General features: G+C 38.0%; 2 protein-coding genes across 34 annotated transcripts in view; one reads left to right on the top strand and one right to left on the bottom strand.

The window, feature by feature from the left end:
- Window positions 1-10,288, bottom strand: part of LOC146005017 (uncharacterized) — a 36,920-nt gene extending 26,632 nt beyond the window's left edge. For 3 of the 4 annotated variants that reach the window (XM_083144144.1, XM_083144146.1, XM_083144147.1), the window contains exons 1-3: window positions 10,150-10,288; window positions 4,907-5,061; window positions 2,336-3,023 (exon numbers count right to left, since the gene is read on the bottom strand). In XM_083144144.1, coding sequence (XP_083000270.1) covers window positions 2,336-3,023; window positions 4,907-5,044 — 826 coding nt within the window. In that variant the 5' untranslated portion in view covers window positions 5,045-5,061; window positions 10,150-10,288. Of the gene's footprint in view, window positions 1-2,335; window positions 3,024-4,906; window positions 5,062-9,687; window positions 9,804-10,149 lie in introns of those variants that run through there. The other variant, XM_083144145.1, reaches the window with a different exon arrangement.
- Window positions 10,289-10,470: 182 nt separating this feature from the next.
- The window catches only part of LOC146004770 (uncharacterized), a 239,756-nt gene continuing 233,001 nt past the window's right edge, over window positions 10,471-17,225 (top strand). For all 30 annotated transcript variants that reach the window (XM_083143755.1, XM_083143761.1, XM_083143771.1 and 27 more), the window contains exons 1-2: window positions 10,471-10,569; window positions 11,675-11,857. In XM_083143755.1, the coding sequence (XP_082999881.1) occupies window positions 11,684-11,857 (174 nt within the window). In that variant the 5' untranslated portion in view covers window positions 10,471-10,569; window positions 11,675-11,683. The remainder of the gene's footprint in view (window positions 10,570-11,674; window positions 11,858-17,225) is intronic.

Below are 17,225 nucleotides of genomic sequence, written 5' to 3'. Positions count from 1 at the left end.
CCTTCAAAATTAATCTGAAATAACCATTAATTTCTGCAAAGCGGAAATACGAAATTTCACGTAATTCTTAATGTGTATACTGCATCCATCATGACTAACAATAATTCTTTCAGAATATGTAAAAATGCACAATTCCTGCTTTTAGCTCATCTTGTGCAAGACAAAAAAAAAAAGTTGAAAGAGCAATATTTAGTCATACTTCTATCACAGATATATTCTTACACCTAGAAGCAGATTTATATATTGTTACAAGGATTGTTATTATGATAATGTAATCTTACATCATTACACAAGTGTCAGGGTGTCTACAATTTTGTAAAAACAAAATTTCCACACCAAGTCATTATGGCAATTCATGTATTTAACACTAGAACGACGGGAGGGGTCCCCTACCTTCACTGTTTCTTTGATAACTTTCCCGTTTTTCTTATTTTTCCTCTAAATTTTGTGACTTTTCATAATTCTTTGTCCTATTTAAGATGATATATTAAAATCTACAAAATATAATTTCTTTCTGTGAAATTCCATGTTATAGCCCTAGAACAGCAGGAGGGGTCAATTTGACCTCTGTAAAGTTTCATTTGTGCACGCTACAAGTAGCAGTTTCTTGTGGTGAAATGTTGCATATTCTGGAGTGTTCTGTTGTTTATTATTATAATTTTTATATGTAATTAAAATGTATCGTAAACCACCTAAACATTTAATTATAAAACAAAAAGCACAGATAATAATATAAATTAAAAATAAGATCCCATTCTAAAATAATTAGAATTTTAAACGTGTTTGTTATGAGGGGTCAAAATGACCCCTTTCCGCTGTTCTAGGGGGTATTACATCCTTCACCTTTCTAGTGTTAAACATGTGTGGAAGAAGGTCACTTCATGTTAAGACTTCCACTTCTATCCCACCAAGTTATAATATTCACTTCACATCTTAAAAGTAATAACAAAAAGGGAAACTGAATAACAATTGACTGGGGCAGTATGGGTGACCTTTTACATTATTACTTGCCATGTACTGACTAATGGTAAACAAAGAATACTTTTTGTAACATATATAACACAAATAATAAACAACTCTAGTAAAATTTAGTAGCATATGAATTAATCCTAACGTCAACCAAACACAACCCAACTTGCAACAAGAAAGTGTAGTATTGTACTGTAGTCGATTTGTACTTGAAAATATTTCCCTTTCTTACAGTACGTAATGTAGAATTTATACTGTAACTACTGGTAATATTGATTGATTTGTTGTTTTAAGTCCACTTTGTGCACAGTAAGGCTAATCGGGACTGGACCTACAGTTTAAATTGGGATCCGAACCACTATGTGCCTCCACCGCGTATCAAACCCGGGACCCCTTGATTACAAGGCGACGATGCTACCACTGCACCATCAGGGAGGCCCAACTACTGGTAATACTCAGCATATCAAGCTGAAGTATAGTTTATCCACAACAAATTTAAAATTTCTATCGTTCCTTTTTTCTTTATTCAAAAACCAAATTTTAGTGCACTACTACAAAAATGCTTCACCCCAAACTTAATACATTTTCCTGATATTTCCATGACTTTTCCATAGATAGTAAATTCCCTTTTCCAGACTGTCGACATCCTGAGCATAAATTTATTTGCAAAATTTCCATTAGTTTTTAACACGAATTTGCTACATCATACCATGAATAGTGTGAAAAGGCCATAAAATATCAGAACTGTTAATTCGGTACACACTTATAATTACACTTGGTCATTTCTTGTGCCGTCAAAAAGTTGGGTGGAGTGTGGTGCTGATCACATAAACTCCACATTCGCAGCGCAGAGGTAGATTGATTGACTGAGTTGGAGTTTTAAGTCCACTTTATGCATAGTAAGGCTAATCGGGACTGGACCTACAGTTTAAAGTGGAATCTGAACCACTATGTGCTTGCACCAGGTATCGAACCTGGGACTCCTTGATTACAAGGCGACGATGCTATCACTGTGCCATCGGCGCAGAGATAGAGATTGTATGGTTCCTTATTTTGCGTTCCCAATAGCAAACTGAAGGCTCCGAGAATAGTTCCCTTTTTTATTTATTTAAAAAACACTGACTGTGAAAGAATTTTAAGAAGAACATAGCAGTTAAAACAATAATAAAAAAAACAGCATGATAAGAAACACTTTAGGAGTTCTTCCAAGCTTAACAAGGTGGAATAGAATGCTTGGAAGAACTCCTACAGTGTTTTTTATCATGTTTTAACTAATATGTTGCCAGCACGAGCTGTAAGAAGGTCTCTACTGTCATACAAGGAACATAGCAATTAAAAGCTATGGTCATTGCCTCATACAACTCACCTGACATATCTCCATTCCTGTCCTGCATAGGTGTGTTCGACTGGGCATCCAGGTCTTCCAGAACAGGAGGCTGTCCGTTGTGGTTCTCCGGAGGAATTGCCTCCACGTTCTGATTATTATTCTCCAGTTCCATATTCACATCGTCGTCATCGTCGTTTCTGGCATCCGGAGGGATAGATGGCGGTGGAACGGGTACCTCTTCCGGAGCAGGTTCCACCTCATGCGGACTGCTCCTATCTGAGTGGTACTCGACATTTTCCACCTTCGTTGGTGCAGGCTTCTCTATGATTGTTGGTTGACTGTCATCCTCGGGAACCGGCATTGGGATAGCCAAATCGATGGTATCAGTACCATCATCCATCTGCTCCAAAAATATAGCCCTTCGAACCTGTTCCATGCATCGCCGCTTGTGACCGGGCGACAGGCGCAATTTAGTAAATGCTCGCCTAGAAATGGCAGTCTCCTTATCCGACACTTCACACAGACCCTTGATCTTTAACTGATCCGCAGTCTTGAGCAGAGACTGGAGTTCTGCCTGAGACACGTCCACCTCACCTTTATACACAAAATCAATAATAAACTTCAGGTCACTGTAACATACATCCTGCGGCATGATGATAACTGGGTGTTTGCATGGATTCTCCAGCAATAATTTTTGGAAATATGGAGAACATGCAGATAAAACAACCTGGAAAGCAAATAACAATATATCAGATCAATTTCTACTACCAAATTTACTGCAAACCACTGATATATATAAAGGTTAAATAGAAAGTAAGCATGGACCAATGCAAAATTAACGTCAATACTGATACAAAAGTTCTTCCATGAAGAACACAGTCTGTATTCAGGTGACCACAATGGCTTTTGCTTAGAAAAAGAAAATGTGAACATTTACAGATGTTACAGGTAGTTGTGGACATCATATTCTACACCCACCAGAAAATGACTTGGGACCTCCTGTGAAATCTGCCGTAGTAAGCAGTCCATCACTTTGTAGCCTTGTATCTAGTGTTGTTTTGTTTCAAACACGGCATTGTTTCTACATGAACGTATCTGCCATCAGTGTATTACTGCTGATAAGCGAGTTCATTTCATTACATATTGTTAGTTGACACAGGAAGGGTGACTTTCTGGTGTAGTGTGTGTGATAAATTGGTGTGTTTTCTTGTGGTGCACTTTGTGGTGGATATTTTCCTACTGTATTGACTACTGTACAGGAGTATTTGTGATACTCTGTACTGTAGTAGTGTGGAAAAAGACATCATTATTGCATGGTGAAGTGAAAACGTCCCGATAAAAACGATATGTAAACAAACAGGTTGTGCAAAATCAATCATAATGAAGGTACTGGCAGCTGCCAAAGCACAAATGCGGTGGTGGGAGGCAAAGACGCTCTCCTAATGAGAGAAATAAGGAAAAACTTCGACTGATAGCATCAGAACTTATGTACTCGAGTCTGCTGGAAAACGTTAGTGAGGTCCGAAGTCATTTTGCGGAGGGTGTATGTTAGATATGTAAATGATGTACTAAATAATTGCTAAAAATGATAAAATCCTCACTGCATGATGCCTCACTGGTGCATTGAAATTGTTGCATACACTTGTGAGCACATGAAAAACAACACAATTTATTTTTTGGATCTGGAAATTGAGACAACTGGGACAAATTAAATGTCAGTCAACAGAAAATTAGCAGAGGGAAAAATGCACCATGTGAATTCAGAACACTCTCATGTAACACTGGACAATGTGCTTTCTTTTCAAACTTTAATGATGAAAAAGATAATTTTCAACTAATGAAGATATGATGAAAGAACAAAAACCTTTCAACATCGTGAACAAAAATGGCTTTAACACTCAAAGAATAAACTCCAAAAAGATTGGTAGGTTACTTTTTGTACAGTAAACAGTAAATTTCAACTTTTCTTTCATTTGGGTATTGATTGAACAACACTGCCCTCTGACACAGCCAATGTTGCCGCCACACTTCTTCATTTAAAAAACACACACACATCTTTATGAACATCATAATTAACCCCATAAATTGTCTGAAATGCAAAAAATGTGTAAAAATTTACTTTATCAATTCCATAAATAACCACAGAGACCACTGATACACATCAAAGAATTTTGCAAGTTAATCCACAGTTATTTTTAATTCATGTTTGCTTTTACTTCTACAAAAACTTCTTTTACACCTTTGTAACTTTTTCCGCAGATTGAACATTCATGTAGAGCATGATTTCCTTGATTAATGCTTAAAAATACCCACATAGTTAACACAGAGTGTTAATTTCATGTCTATTGCATCTTGTACAAAAGTTACATTTGAAGTCTCAGTTGTGTGCACCTGGAAAACACAATTTCTCTTAAGATCACGACTAGGGTGTTACCTCCAGTTTCGCACTAAAAGCCTTGTTGCTACTGGCACGGTAACCTCTTCTCCCCTTACCTGCATGCCTTCTTTTTTTTAACCATGCTTTGATCATGGTGCTCAAGGTCAAAATGCTTTTTAAACTGTTTTATTGTTACTATTACCACTACTAACAGGTCACAAGTCTAAGAGTACCTTATGTGCTTTTAAGGATGCTTCATTACAAGCTAAAGTGACATCAACAAAAGCTTCATCCTGCAGAAGCTGATGGAAAACAGACGTCATGTTCGACTGGTAGTTATTCCACCGGAGACAGTAATGTTGACCTGCCATGTTCCTGCTTCTTTTCTCTGCAAAAAGATCATATTACAAATAATTTGATAATATATATACTATGGTACATGCACAGAAAATGGATGAGTCGAGGCCATAGATCCACTGTACCACCTAGAGAATTATATTGTATTTGTTAATAGACAGATTCTGATGCTTTACACAAGAGGGAGAGTCAACTGAAAACCTTTATATGCTTTTGTTTTTTATCTAGTAGGTTTCTGTATGGAGGGTTCCACAAGTGCATTTACCTGCATTTTAACACCGACCTAGTGCTGATCTACATATATTTTCAACTTTCAGGTAGTGCCTGTACACTTTAGGTAGAAGAAGACTTTGGGGTCTAGGTGTAGTCACTTATGAGCAGGGCTCGGAAGTTGAGGAAAAATCCTTTTCCTTTCCTAGTGTCCGAAGACGAGGCCCTACATAATATATGTTCATTTTGGGTCAATGTAGGCCAGAAAAAGGTTGGTTTTATGTGTCCTTTTTTAGGTCTGAATGGCTTTTTTTTTTTTCAACTTCAGCTTCTTTCGACTACATTTTTACTGCCCATTCTCAATTCGGTACTTATTTACTATCCTTCGGACACATTTATTTATTTTTACAGAAGAAACTACTTACCGTAATAAGTTCCTGTAGCATTGTCGAACATCGGGAAGGTGTTTTGTGTGATGTGGGAATGTTTCATAGCTGAAATTCATGTTGTTTGTTGAAAATTAATTCTCCGTCTGAGAATAGCTAGCCCCACGAACCATTGGCACATGGATAGGTTAGTTCTGTTAGGTTAGGAAACATAGTTAAAATTTGGTGTCATGTTAGTATCAGGATCTAGAAATTGGAAATAATTGCGAACCATTGGCGCGTGGTTAGGTTAGGAAACATAGTTAAAATTTGGTGTCATGTTAGTATCAGGATCTAGAAATTGGAAATAATTGCGAACCATCGGTGCTAGCCCCACAAACCATTAGCGTGTGGTTAGGTTAGTTCGTCTCAGGCAAGCCAAAAGGCCTATCAGAAAGACTTACTGGTAATGTGAAAAATTGCAATTAATTTCATCAAAATAACGTTGATACACCTTCAGGAATGTTCCACGAAGCAGATACATAAATACGAATGTCAAAAATTGAAGAAACTAAGTAGTTATAGGTGTCCGAAGGATAGTAAACAATTACCCTCAATTCAAATCATCATCAGTTCATCACCTCTTAAACATCCTTTCTGTAGTAATAAAAATAAATATATTTTGGACGACTGAAGCAGGTACAGTACAAGGTCCTTTAACTGCAACTTGTCTGGAAGGTCGATCTGTAAGTTGCAACTTTCTCTTGTTTTGAAGCTTTCAGTCTTTTTGCACTGTGTGTTCCATAACACCAGAATTTTGTATTTTTTCTATTCATTAAATATGCAATTAAAACTGAAGTTATTAATTAATTTTGAACACATTTATACGTCCTTTTTTCTGTTTTTAGGTCCCTTAATTTTTTTAAGGTCTTTAACTTCCGAGCCCTACTTATGAGCCATCGTGAAGGCCTTTCCACCTATCTGCCTGTGAACTGAGCCCATTAATAAACTTCCTCCTCCACTAGGAAACTTGCTGGTGAGGTAAGCAGCTGTATTGCATTGTTTACAAAATTTTAACTTTCTCATGGGAGTGCAGAATGTCAAGGGGGTGACAAGGAGTCTTTGAATACACATAACGGAAGCAGTTCATACCCTGTGGTGGTACATGCAAACCTACAGAACTGCCATGACCTCCCACGGGGTTAATGAAGGCTTGAGGAAATCTAACGAACATTTATGTGTTTTGAAGGTTCAGGGAAAACAGGCTTCCAAATAAAGTGTCAGTCCATGTCAGTTCGACCATGGCCTCCATGAACTATTTAAGACTGTAAAATTTTGACATATTCACAGACTGTGTCTGAAAGGTACAAAGAGCAGAATTGAAGTATGGTCTTGTCGGTTGGGACATCACCTAGTGCAGTTTGAAAGTGCCAAAAAAAAAAAACAATCGAGACCACTCATCGTTGCAGGCTTGAGTACTTGACTCCTGCACTCGTTCATTTGTTTGAAATCACGTAGGTAGAAAGACCGCAAGCTAATGGTTTAAGTTCTTCAAATGTGTGGAAATGTATGTATAGGAACATTTGAAAATGTTATGGGATTTACATGGTAAAAAACAAGTGTTTAAACGCAGGAAAGAAAACGTGACCTGAATTTTTCTAGTAACCCTGATGTGGGCCCACATCATGTTAGATGCGGTTGAAGATACAAGAAATGGAAAAATGACTGGAAAATGGTGGATATTTGAAATGGTGTAGCACAAAAAGGATAGGCGATATATTTGTTATTGCAAGACAGTAGTGCACAGTACAGGTTAAAACAATACATTGTAATTGGTGCTGTTTTTGTAACAGCAAAATTGGGCTTTAACCTTGCAAAAAAATTACTAAAATGAAAGTAAAGGATTATTCAGTTTTATATATATACACACACTTACAAGTTATAGTTAAAAGTTATAGGACAACCATTTATTTAAGAAGTGCAATGTAAAATTAAATACAGTGCATTCAATTTAAAAGCGGTATGGAGCACAAATATACAATATACAAGTAAGATTTTTAAAGCAAATGCTGAAAATGATGACCTTGTTCTTGAATACACACGTTAACACGTTTTTCCATATTTCTTGCAACATTATGGAGGACATCTACAGTTATACTCCTAATTTCCTCAGTGATGTGGTGCCTCAGCTCTTCTAAGGTGCGTGGATTCTGCCTGTATACTTTTTGCTTCAAAACCCCCCCACAAGAAGTAGTCCGGACTTGAAAGATCTGGGGGGCCACAGTCCCTTTGAAATAATCCTGTGCCCAAAGAAATATCTTAACGTAGCCATAGTCTCACCACCCGGATATGGCACACCAGACACCAACTTTCTGAGGGCGGAGTCCACAAAAAGATGGGGATTTTCAGAGCTCCATGTTCGATAATTTTGCGAAGACACATAACAATTCAGTTGAAACCATGCTTCATCGGAAAAGAACACGTAGTCCAACACAGTGATGTTATTCCCAATGAAGTCCTTCAACCATTGACAGTAGTGCACACGATTAGGGTAGTCAATTTGTTTTTAATTCTTGAAAAACTCGAATTCGATATGAATATAATTTCGACATTTTCCACACTGCTGTATGGGCTGATCCTACAGACATTTGCATCTCCAGGCTTAGGCGTCATAAAGGTTTATGGGGAGATCTTATGTTCATTATTTCATTAACATTAGTCACTGCCTCTTGTGTTAGTACAGTCCTCCTACGTCGGTGTTTCACGTTACATACAGACCCTGTCTCACGGACAACATAACAGACGACAACAACAAAAACAAGACTCAAATATACCTTACGTACCACTTTTAAATTGAACGCACTGTATTAAAGTACCCCAGCAAACAAAAGGTGATGGAGTATACCTTTCAGGATACAACTGCAACGTGCTAAATTGGATTAACGTCAGGTGTTTGAAATGGAAAGGGGGTCATATGATGTATCAAATCAATTTTTCCCTCAGAAATTCATTTCTGTAATCAGTTTTGGCATATACGGTGTGGTAAACAGTTATTAGCTCAAAAAGTTGAAACTACCACCTCTAAAAGACTACTTGATGTGTTAAATACGTTCATCCTTATACTGCTGAGTACTTATCTACTTCATTGATCTAGTGTATGGTCACGTGGTGCATGATAACTTATAAAATGAATGATTAAAGCAGCAGACAGGCATTTGTTGAATTTTCGGAACTTGAATAGCGCTATTCGTCTACTTGGTCAGGCACCAGCCTGACACCGGGTGTCAAAAAGTACAGCAAACTAGACAGGGCTAAATGTGGTGAAATTTAAGAACAGTTGGTGAACCTACTCACTCTAATTTGCAATAAATACAAAACACACAAGGTAATTACATTAAAACAATGGGGGTGGGGTGTTACACTGAAAGGCTGGGCCCCCCAATATATTTCACTGCATTACGCCATAGAGTAAATCCCTAATATATGGATATTACACTCTCTCAAATCAATTGCAATATGCAATGTATCTTTCTACTTTCTTTCTAAGCCCTGGTTCCTGAAAATAGCGCCATTTCTAAACTCTTACCCTACATTGTGTACTGGAACAATTCCATGACAATCTATCAACTTATTTATTCTTCAGGTATTTGCCAGATGATGTACCACACATTCACAAGTCACCAAAACAATAACAAAAAAACACAGTCCATATTTATGCATATAAAACACTACATTCTTGGCTTGATTTCAAATTGTACATAACAAAATGTGTTATTTCACACCGCATATATGTTTTATTACCCAAAGATTAACATATGAATGGCAGCTGTGTAACTGTATAACTATATCTGTCAATGGGTAATGTAAGTACTTATATACGTATGAGCTTTGTCATTATACATCTTTAACTGACATAAACGCCCCAAACAAAACGATATGTTGAGGTAAAGGATGTTTAGCAGCAATGATTACTATCTGTTGCTCTGTTAACCTGTGAGGATATAAAAATTAATAACATTGCGTATGCATTAACCATATTTCATACTAAAAAAACACAAACCCAGGTACAGAATAATACCAACCTTAACTTCAACACTGCATTTGTGACATTTTCACAAGTCAACATTAACTAGGCCAAACAGTTAAAAACTCTTCGAGACCTTCGCCGAAGTAGTACACCGTCCAGTTCTTCTTTCCAATTCCCTTCTAAGCACGGGCATGGAAATGCATCTAAGTAGGTCTTCAATTGAAAACTCCGCGTTTCATTTATACATGCACCTTGCTCATCATTATACTGACAGTACGTTATGTATCTACCTACATTATGATTATATATCAGAAAAAAGAGAACCATGTACTTATTAGAAAAAAAAAAAGTTTTTGTGCCTTCCTTCTTCACAATTCGTTCTCCATTTTCTCTCTGCGTCCTTTCGTTTACGTAGAGCCTGAACTACTTGATAAGAAGTTATGGACATGAATATAATTTTAATATCATTTATAAACCACAATTTCGAATGAAAGAATATTAAAATAGTGTTTCTTACCCGTTCTGATATTCTACAAACCGAGGCTAGAAAAATCCAAAATACTCGTTGGATACACCAACACCACTGTTTGACGGTTCAGCCTCTTTCGCAGACCTACTTCTTTCTCTCCTTCCAGCTCTCTCTTTTTAGCTTTTCCCTTGCCTTTTCCTCATTCCGGTATCTTAAAATGCGATAGAAACAAAACGAAAGCTCTGATGCTCTTCGTCTTGCCGTAACTGTGAATCTCGAACAAAATTACTCCTTTTTCCGTTTCGTACTGAACCACTGAAAACACCTTTTCATTTGTTAGCATCGGCGCCATTCCGGGGATCCGCCATATTGTGTGAAAGAAAATATTTAGAGTAGTGAGCAGTGCTAGTTCGGAACAAATTTTTTATTATATTTTAAAGCATCTTTGCAAGCCAAATGAAGAAATAGGTGAGTAAATAAATGTAGATGTTCCTGTATTATTTGTGACAATAAAATAAGTGATTTTAGCTCTTGATTAATCGTACGGTGTTTAAAAACTCATCTTGCTCGAGATATCTTGAAGCTCTAGAAATGTCGGGAGATGCTTCTGAGGCAAAATTGATTAAATTGCCGAAAATATATTTGTTGATTTGTAAAAATATATTCCAGTGCGTGAATTTTCTATTCATAATCACTGTAACCTAAATGTAATGATAAGTGATGATTTGATTTAAGGTTTGATCAAGAATTTGTGTAATGATCGTAAACGAAACGAAATTGTATCTGTGGAAGCGGCAAGGTGACGCAAAGGCCATTGCTGTGTCGGCGTTATTTCTTCTTGCATTGTACATCCTGTAATTCCTGTGTATTTTTGTGTAGACATTGCGCGAACTTATGCCCAAAATACGTAATATTCCAATCAGAGAGCAGTAACAAGGCAAAATTACTTGAACGACGCTCGTTGAAAGGTATTAATTGAAATCTCAAATTTTTAACGGGAGCCATTAAATCGATATTGCGGTCCTCGTACGGGAGGTGCGTCGGTAGTTACGGGCGGCAATATACACTTGGCGTTAATGACAAATTGCGCGTTCAGCAGTACCGGTAGATTATTATGTGGTTTAGCTTGATTAGATAGGAATGTACTGCTACCAAGTTCAGATCAGTAATAAATATGTTTTATATCTATACTTTTGGAGAGAAACTGTGTTTGCATAGTTGACTATTTCATTATCTTGTAATTAGCATTACATGTTTTCTGTCTCTCATGGTTCTTTTTGCACAATATTGTTGTATTTATAACGGTAATATTTTCCAATGTGCATTACTGAAGGTATGATGGAAGGTAGTAAGGATTCACATGCATACTACAACTGGAATAATAAATGTTGAGGTGTAACAGTGTTAATTGAATGTTAAAGACTGTCTGCTCGACTTATTCAACATATTGAGTATGTACCGGTTTTTCTTAAGTTGTGGTTTGAAATAGAATCCTGGAACATTCAAGAATAAATTCTTGATAATCAGGCACAGTAATATCTAAATTCTTAGAACAGTTGTATTTCTGTTTCAGATTGATAGAATGGGTTCAGAGCAGCAATTCTGTTTGCGATGGAACAACCACCAAAGTACTTTAATTTCTGTATTCGACTCGCTGTTAGAGAGTGGAACCCTTGTTGATGTTACCTTGGCAGCTGAAGGAAAATTTCTGAAAGCTCATAAGGTGGTGTTGTCAGCATGTAGTCAGTATTTTCAGGTAAGTTTGCCCTTTCTTAATTTTTTTGTATGTGGTCCAGTTGTAATCATGTATATACATTAAAAAAACATGCAAAGACAGAACATTTAAATATTAACCCTAGAATGGACGGACTGGGTCTGTGGGACCCATGTGGTATGGATTATTACCCTGTATCCTCAATAAAGTTTTCAACACCCTGCACGGAACTGTACTTTCCATCTGAGAGACCCAAACTCATCTGGGAGCGAATTTACAATCCCGGACCCCTCTCTGATTTTTGTAATATTTCGCATAGTTGCTAATTGAGGCCTACTAATCACGAATTTGAAGTTAAAATTTGGGGGTTAAGTAGAAATTGCGAAATTGAGTGGTCCGTGATCTGCACCTGGATTTCTCCACGAAAACAACGGTTATTTCAATATTTTACGTTTTAGAACAAGATTTTAATTATTGTTTGCCTAACCTTACCATGAATGATTTATGTGGCACCGTAAAAAATGTCAGTTTCGTAGAACTTGAGCGACAAATTTTAACTACACAATTGTGATCGGGTGTCCTATGTTATTGACTATGCGAAATTTGAACGAATGCCCTGTATTATTAATATGTACCCAACTAAAAGTTACTAAAAAGCGGTAACCGTTCGTTATATCGGAGACACATTTGTCCATTTTTACAGAAGAAACTACTTACGGGAATGTGTTTCTCTAAGGTTTCCAACGTTCGTCGAGATATTTTCTTTCATCGTGGAGTCTATTTGGGAAATTATGTATATTTCAACAGAAATATCTCACTGATGCACAAGTGCCATTTCTTTCGCTACGTGAACCGGATGCTGAATACGTTTGATGACGTAACCCCCTGTCATTGTTTCCGACCTCGTTTTTTTAAACTATGCTAACCTAACCTTAATGGAAATTGTTAGTGGGGCTATCCGTCAGTTCACACGTGACGAACACGATATAGTGGAACCACGAGCAAATCAACCTGCGCAGACCCGTGACTCCTGTGCACCATACCCCTGTGAGTAGGAGAGGGGGAGAGTGGACCATGCTTCCTTATGGCCCGAAGTGGAGGGGAGAAGGGAAAGCTGCGTGGGGACTTCTCGTCCGAAGGTTTTTTCCCTTGTGGTCGATCTATAGTAGGTATTTTTCGGTGGAGAAGATTGGAAATACTGCATACCTACAACACTAGTCAACCTCTGCCCGCCATATTGTGTGTTACAGAAGCAAAAAAGAAAATAACAAAAGCTACTCTCTATGTGAAAAATTATGTTCGTTTTCATGTAAAATGCATAATGGCACCTTGAACTATGTACCGCAATACACAATTGGTAAGTACGAACCATGCAAAACACAAAATATCCGATTTTTAATGTCTCTCCGATTTAACGAACTGTTACCAAAAAAACTTACGAAAGAAAGAACTTTATTTCCTACCTTCAAAGTTGCCATCTTCCTCACACCACACAGATTACTGACCAAGTGAATGCTACGTTGAGCAAACATGGTTTCCATGCTTGTATACGGAGAACGATCACAGTAATTGAAAAGCTTATTTTACAACTTCTACACGTCATTAACAATTTCAACACATCATCCCCACATGTTAACCTCAGATACTTCATCGGGACTACGTATTTCGTGAATATAAGAAGTGGGATAGAAATTATGGATGGGTCCGTAATCTTACCCCATCTGCTTACGTTACTTTTTTTCACCCGTCTGTTCTAGGGTTAATCAATTTTGCAGCTCACTTGGATTTAATTTTTCAAGTGCAGGTTGTTTTTCCTTTTTAATTTACATCATACAGTCCATTATTTTCAGTGACTAAATGTTAAATATTTCACCACAAACCCAGGTGGTAGGCCTATACTATAAAGCTGTAGATGTAGAAGATTGTAAATTATTGTTTCGTGTTTGCCACTTGTCATTTCAAACTGTATAAAGAGATCTGTAAGCCAAATGGTCAGAATTCTTGCATTTTTATTGACTGTGAAGAGAATTGGGAAGTTTCTTCTAAGATAAGAAGGCACTTGTGCCAATGAACACCATAGAAGTCAGTACACTGACCACACACCATCCATTGAGAAGCCACAGGTAGGCCCCCCCTCCCCGTAGATCAATCAGTGAATGGGTGTTCATGGATAATTTGTACCCAAATACATTTCTAGTCTGGTCATGTGAGTCTTTCAATATCATCTTGCAACTAATATTGCTATTAATAACTTTCTGGCAGTTAATCCACTCTATCTCCTCTTGAGATTTATGTTGAATTTTGTTTAGTCATCAACAGATTTCTATGTTTTACGTAATATAAAATTGGTATAAAATACACGGATAATGGAGATATTTGATCCCGAAGTATGGCCCGCATAAGTAAAATCCTGCCATCTCGGAGCTCATTTGCTGCTTTTTATAAATAAAAAACCATTTGCACATTGAAATAGCAATAGAACGTGTCTGGAATTACTATCAACTTCAAACTTAACACTGCTAACCTATTGATGCAATGTTGTGGAATGTGTTGGGTGCTATACCCGCTTTCGTGAAGCTTTCAGGCTGTTCTGCTTCACGCTAAGGTAACGGACGAACTTTATTTTACGATAACACATCTCCGCGAGCTAAAAACCATGGAAAATATTCCTAAACAACATAATCTTCATAGACCTTGCAAAATATTTAATCTTCTGGAAGGAGTGCAGAGAGTCAAGGGTGCCAGAACTTTCTGTAGTTGCTAAATTTTAATGGTAATATAGAGTTCCCCATGGTTTCACACCCTTACCTCACCCCTCTTCCTGCTTAAAGTGCAACGTGTGTATGGTTGAGAGTGAAGAGGGTTACCACACCATTTTTTCTCCCTTCTCGCCCATCAGCAGCCAGTCCCTGCTCTGGGTATGGTCACTTCATTGTCCAGTGGCATGTAAGGGGGGAGGAATGAAGACCGGATTATAACACCGTGAAGCCTTGTTTCCATGATAACCAAAAACCCAATATGCTGAAGAAGGCAGAATTTATTTGATTTTAAAACATAAACTACATGTTACGTTTCAACCTTCAAGCAAGGGTGTCTTCAGACTCTGTACCAAATACATCTTTCCGAAACCGATTCAGGACAAATTGACACCGGACGGAACAATACCACCACAACTACCCGGACTCTCCAAAATGCATAAGACTGCAGTGCCATTAAGACCGATCACCAGCACCATGGGACACAGTGTATACCGGGAACAGACTTGCACCGATCTATATCTAAATGCCAACAGTTTTCACTACCCGTCTCAATGAGCTACATTACTCTCTACTTTATTTCACTGGGCCATCTCCATCAGCGACGTGGACCATCTGTCAGATGAAATACAGCATCTTCGCGTGGCTTTCAGAACGGGTACTTGGAACACAACATCGACAAAACATTAAAACAAGTACTGTCCAAGAAGACCAGCACGTCCGGACACATCGGGAGATACGGACAAGGCAGGGAACCCAGCCATCCTGCCTTACATCGGAAATCTCTACGGAAGTATAAGCTGAAGTCTCAAGAAACATAACATAAAAACCATTTACATACCACTTCCAAAGATCAGGAGTCTACTAGGCAACCTTAAGAATGAGTTAGGACTGAAAACACAGGAAGTCTACCGTATTACCTGCAAATGTGGGAAAGCATATATTGGGCAGACAGGCAGGACAATAGAACAGTGCTGTGAAGAACACCAAAGAAATCTAGCCAAAACTTCAAACTAATGGGACCGCATCGTCAAGGAAGCAATAGCTATCCATGAAGGAGAAAATTATCTTGATCGCGACATGGGGCTTGAACTGGACCCAGCTTGGTTAGCGATAGTTAACCAGAAGTGTGCATGCAGCAGACACGCGCGTATGTACACCAGGTTGACGCTCTATGACCAATCAGCATTGGGCATACATGCCCACACACAAATAACTACAGGCCAACCTAAGTACAAGGGCCATTAGGTTGTCATCAGGGAAAGCTTGTGAGAGCTATTTTCCCAGAAATTTATACCCCCCACCCCCAATTAGGATCATGGGGCATGTTTACCAACCAGTTGTCACTCATGGGAGGGGTAGAAATGCTTTATTTATAAAGAACCAACCATTGTTAGTCTAACAGTAGCCATTTTGGAGAACAAAAACCATGTGCTCCAAATCACATGTTTACTAAATCTTTTATTCTTAACTGAAAATCAGAGATAACACTCACCCATAGGTAAAATAATGCCTAATTTATTAAAAGTAAACTCATTTGCAATTATCTGGCATAACTAAGCCAGAAAAGCTGAAAAAACACTTTTGTTTATACTTTTTAAGCAATTGATAACTCTGCCATCTGGTGGGAGAAAGTGGCAATTCTCCCAAAGACAAGGAAAGATCTCAAAGGACTCCAGCTGGCCAATGAGAAGCCGCCAAGGCTGTGACGTCACAGAGGAGACTTTCAGATGGCCTATTGTGTTCTGAGCTTGCTAGTCAAGCTCACTTGTATTACAGACCCACCTGAGAGTAGGTCAGCTTGGAAGTTGCTGGTAAAATCCAGTGTGAGAATGGCCACCTGTGCCAGCAACAAAGGATACATAAAGGGAAAAGGTATCTAAGGTCCTGTTACAGTAAACACAGGCCTAAGTGTGTGTGACCAAGTGGGATATTGTGTCCACAAGTGCATTTAAGGATCCCAGTGAAAATTCAGCAAAATAGCGAGTTTTGTGTCCCTCATCCCATGTGGAAATCGAGACCACATGGTCGGCAGGACTGACGCCATAGAAGCATCCATAGGATATCAGAGAATATCCAAGTTGTCCTTAGCCATCCATCCAAGAAAAGCCAGGAAAACTCATTTATCACCCCCCAAAGCCTTGTTACACCAAGGAAGCACATAATATTAATTTTTTAGTGTGGTGTACCACAAATTTGTCCATGTGTCGGGATGTGGCGATAAAGAGTGAAATAGCGTGTGTAAGGCCCCAGGTAGGATTGATATAGTGTGAAAACGGCTGATATGTAAGTACAAAATCTTTTGTATATCTTTTTTTGTGTCTTGTACAGTGAAGTGCTCATGTTTGGTGGCAGCTATGCCACAAGCGATGTTCTTTTCAATGAATAAATATGTCGTTTAAAGGTGTCTGACCTTCTATCATTTTAGTGATAGTTACTGATTATTAAAGTTAGGCTAAAGTTCGTCTGTTGCTTAACAGATATCTCAGGGGATATCTGTTACTATACGGAACACCACACATGGAATAGGATCTGCGTGTGGCCGCGTAAAGCGTGGTTCTCTTTTGTTTTTGCTATATTATATATTTAAAGTTAACCTTTTGTAAAACCAACTTTAAAGCAACATAATATAGACAAAGCACCCCCAATCGATA

The sequence above is a fragment of the Lepisma saccharinum genome, chromosome 22, assembly GCF_977018435.1.
Source record: "Lepisma saccharinum chromosome 22, izLepSacc3.1, whole genome shotgun sequence".
NCBI lineage: Eukaryota > Metazoa > Arthropoda > Insecta > Zygentoma > Lepismatidae > Lepisma > Lepisma saccharinum.
The sequence above is the reverse complement of the archived record's forward strand: the minus strand, read 5'-3'. Positions and strand labels throughout refer to the sequence as shown.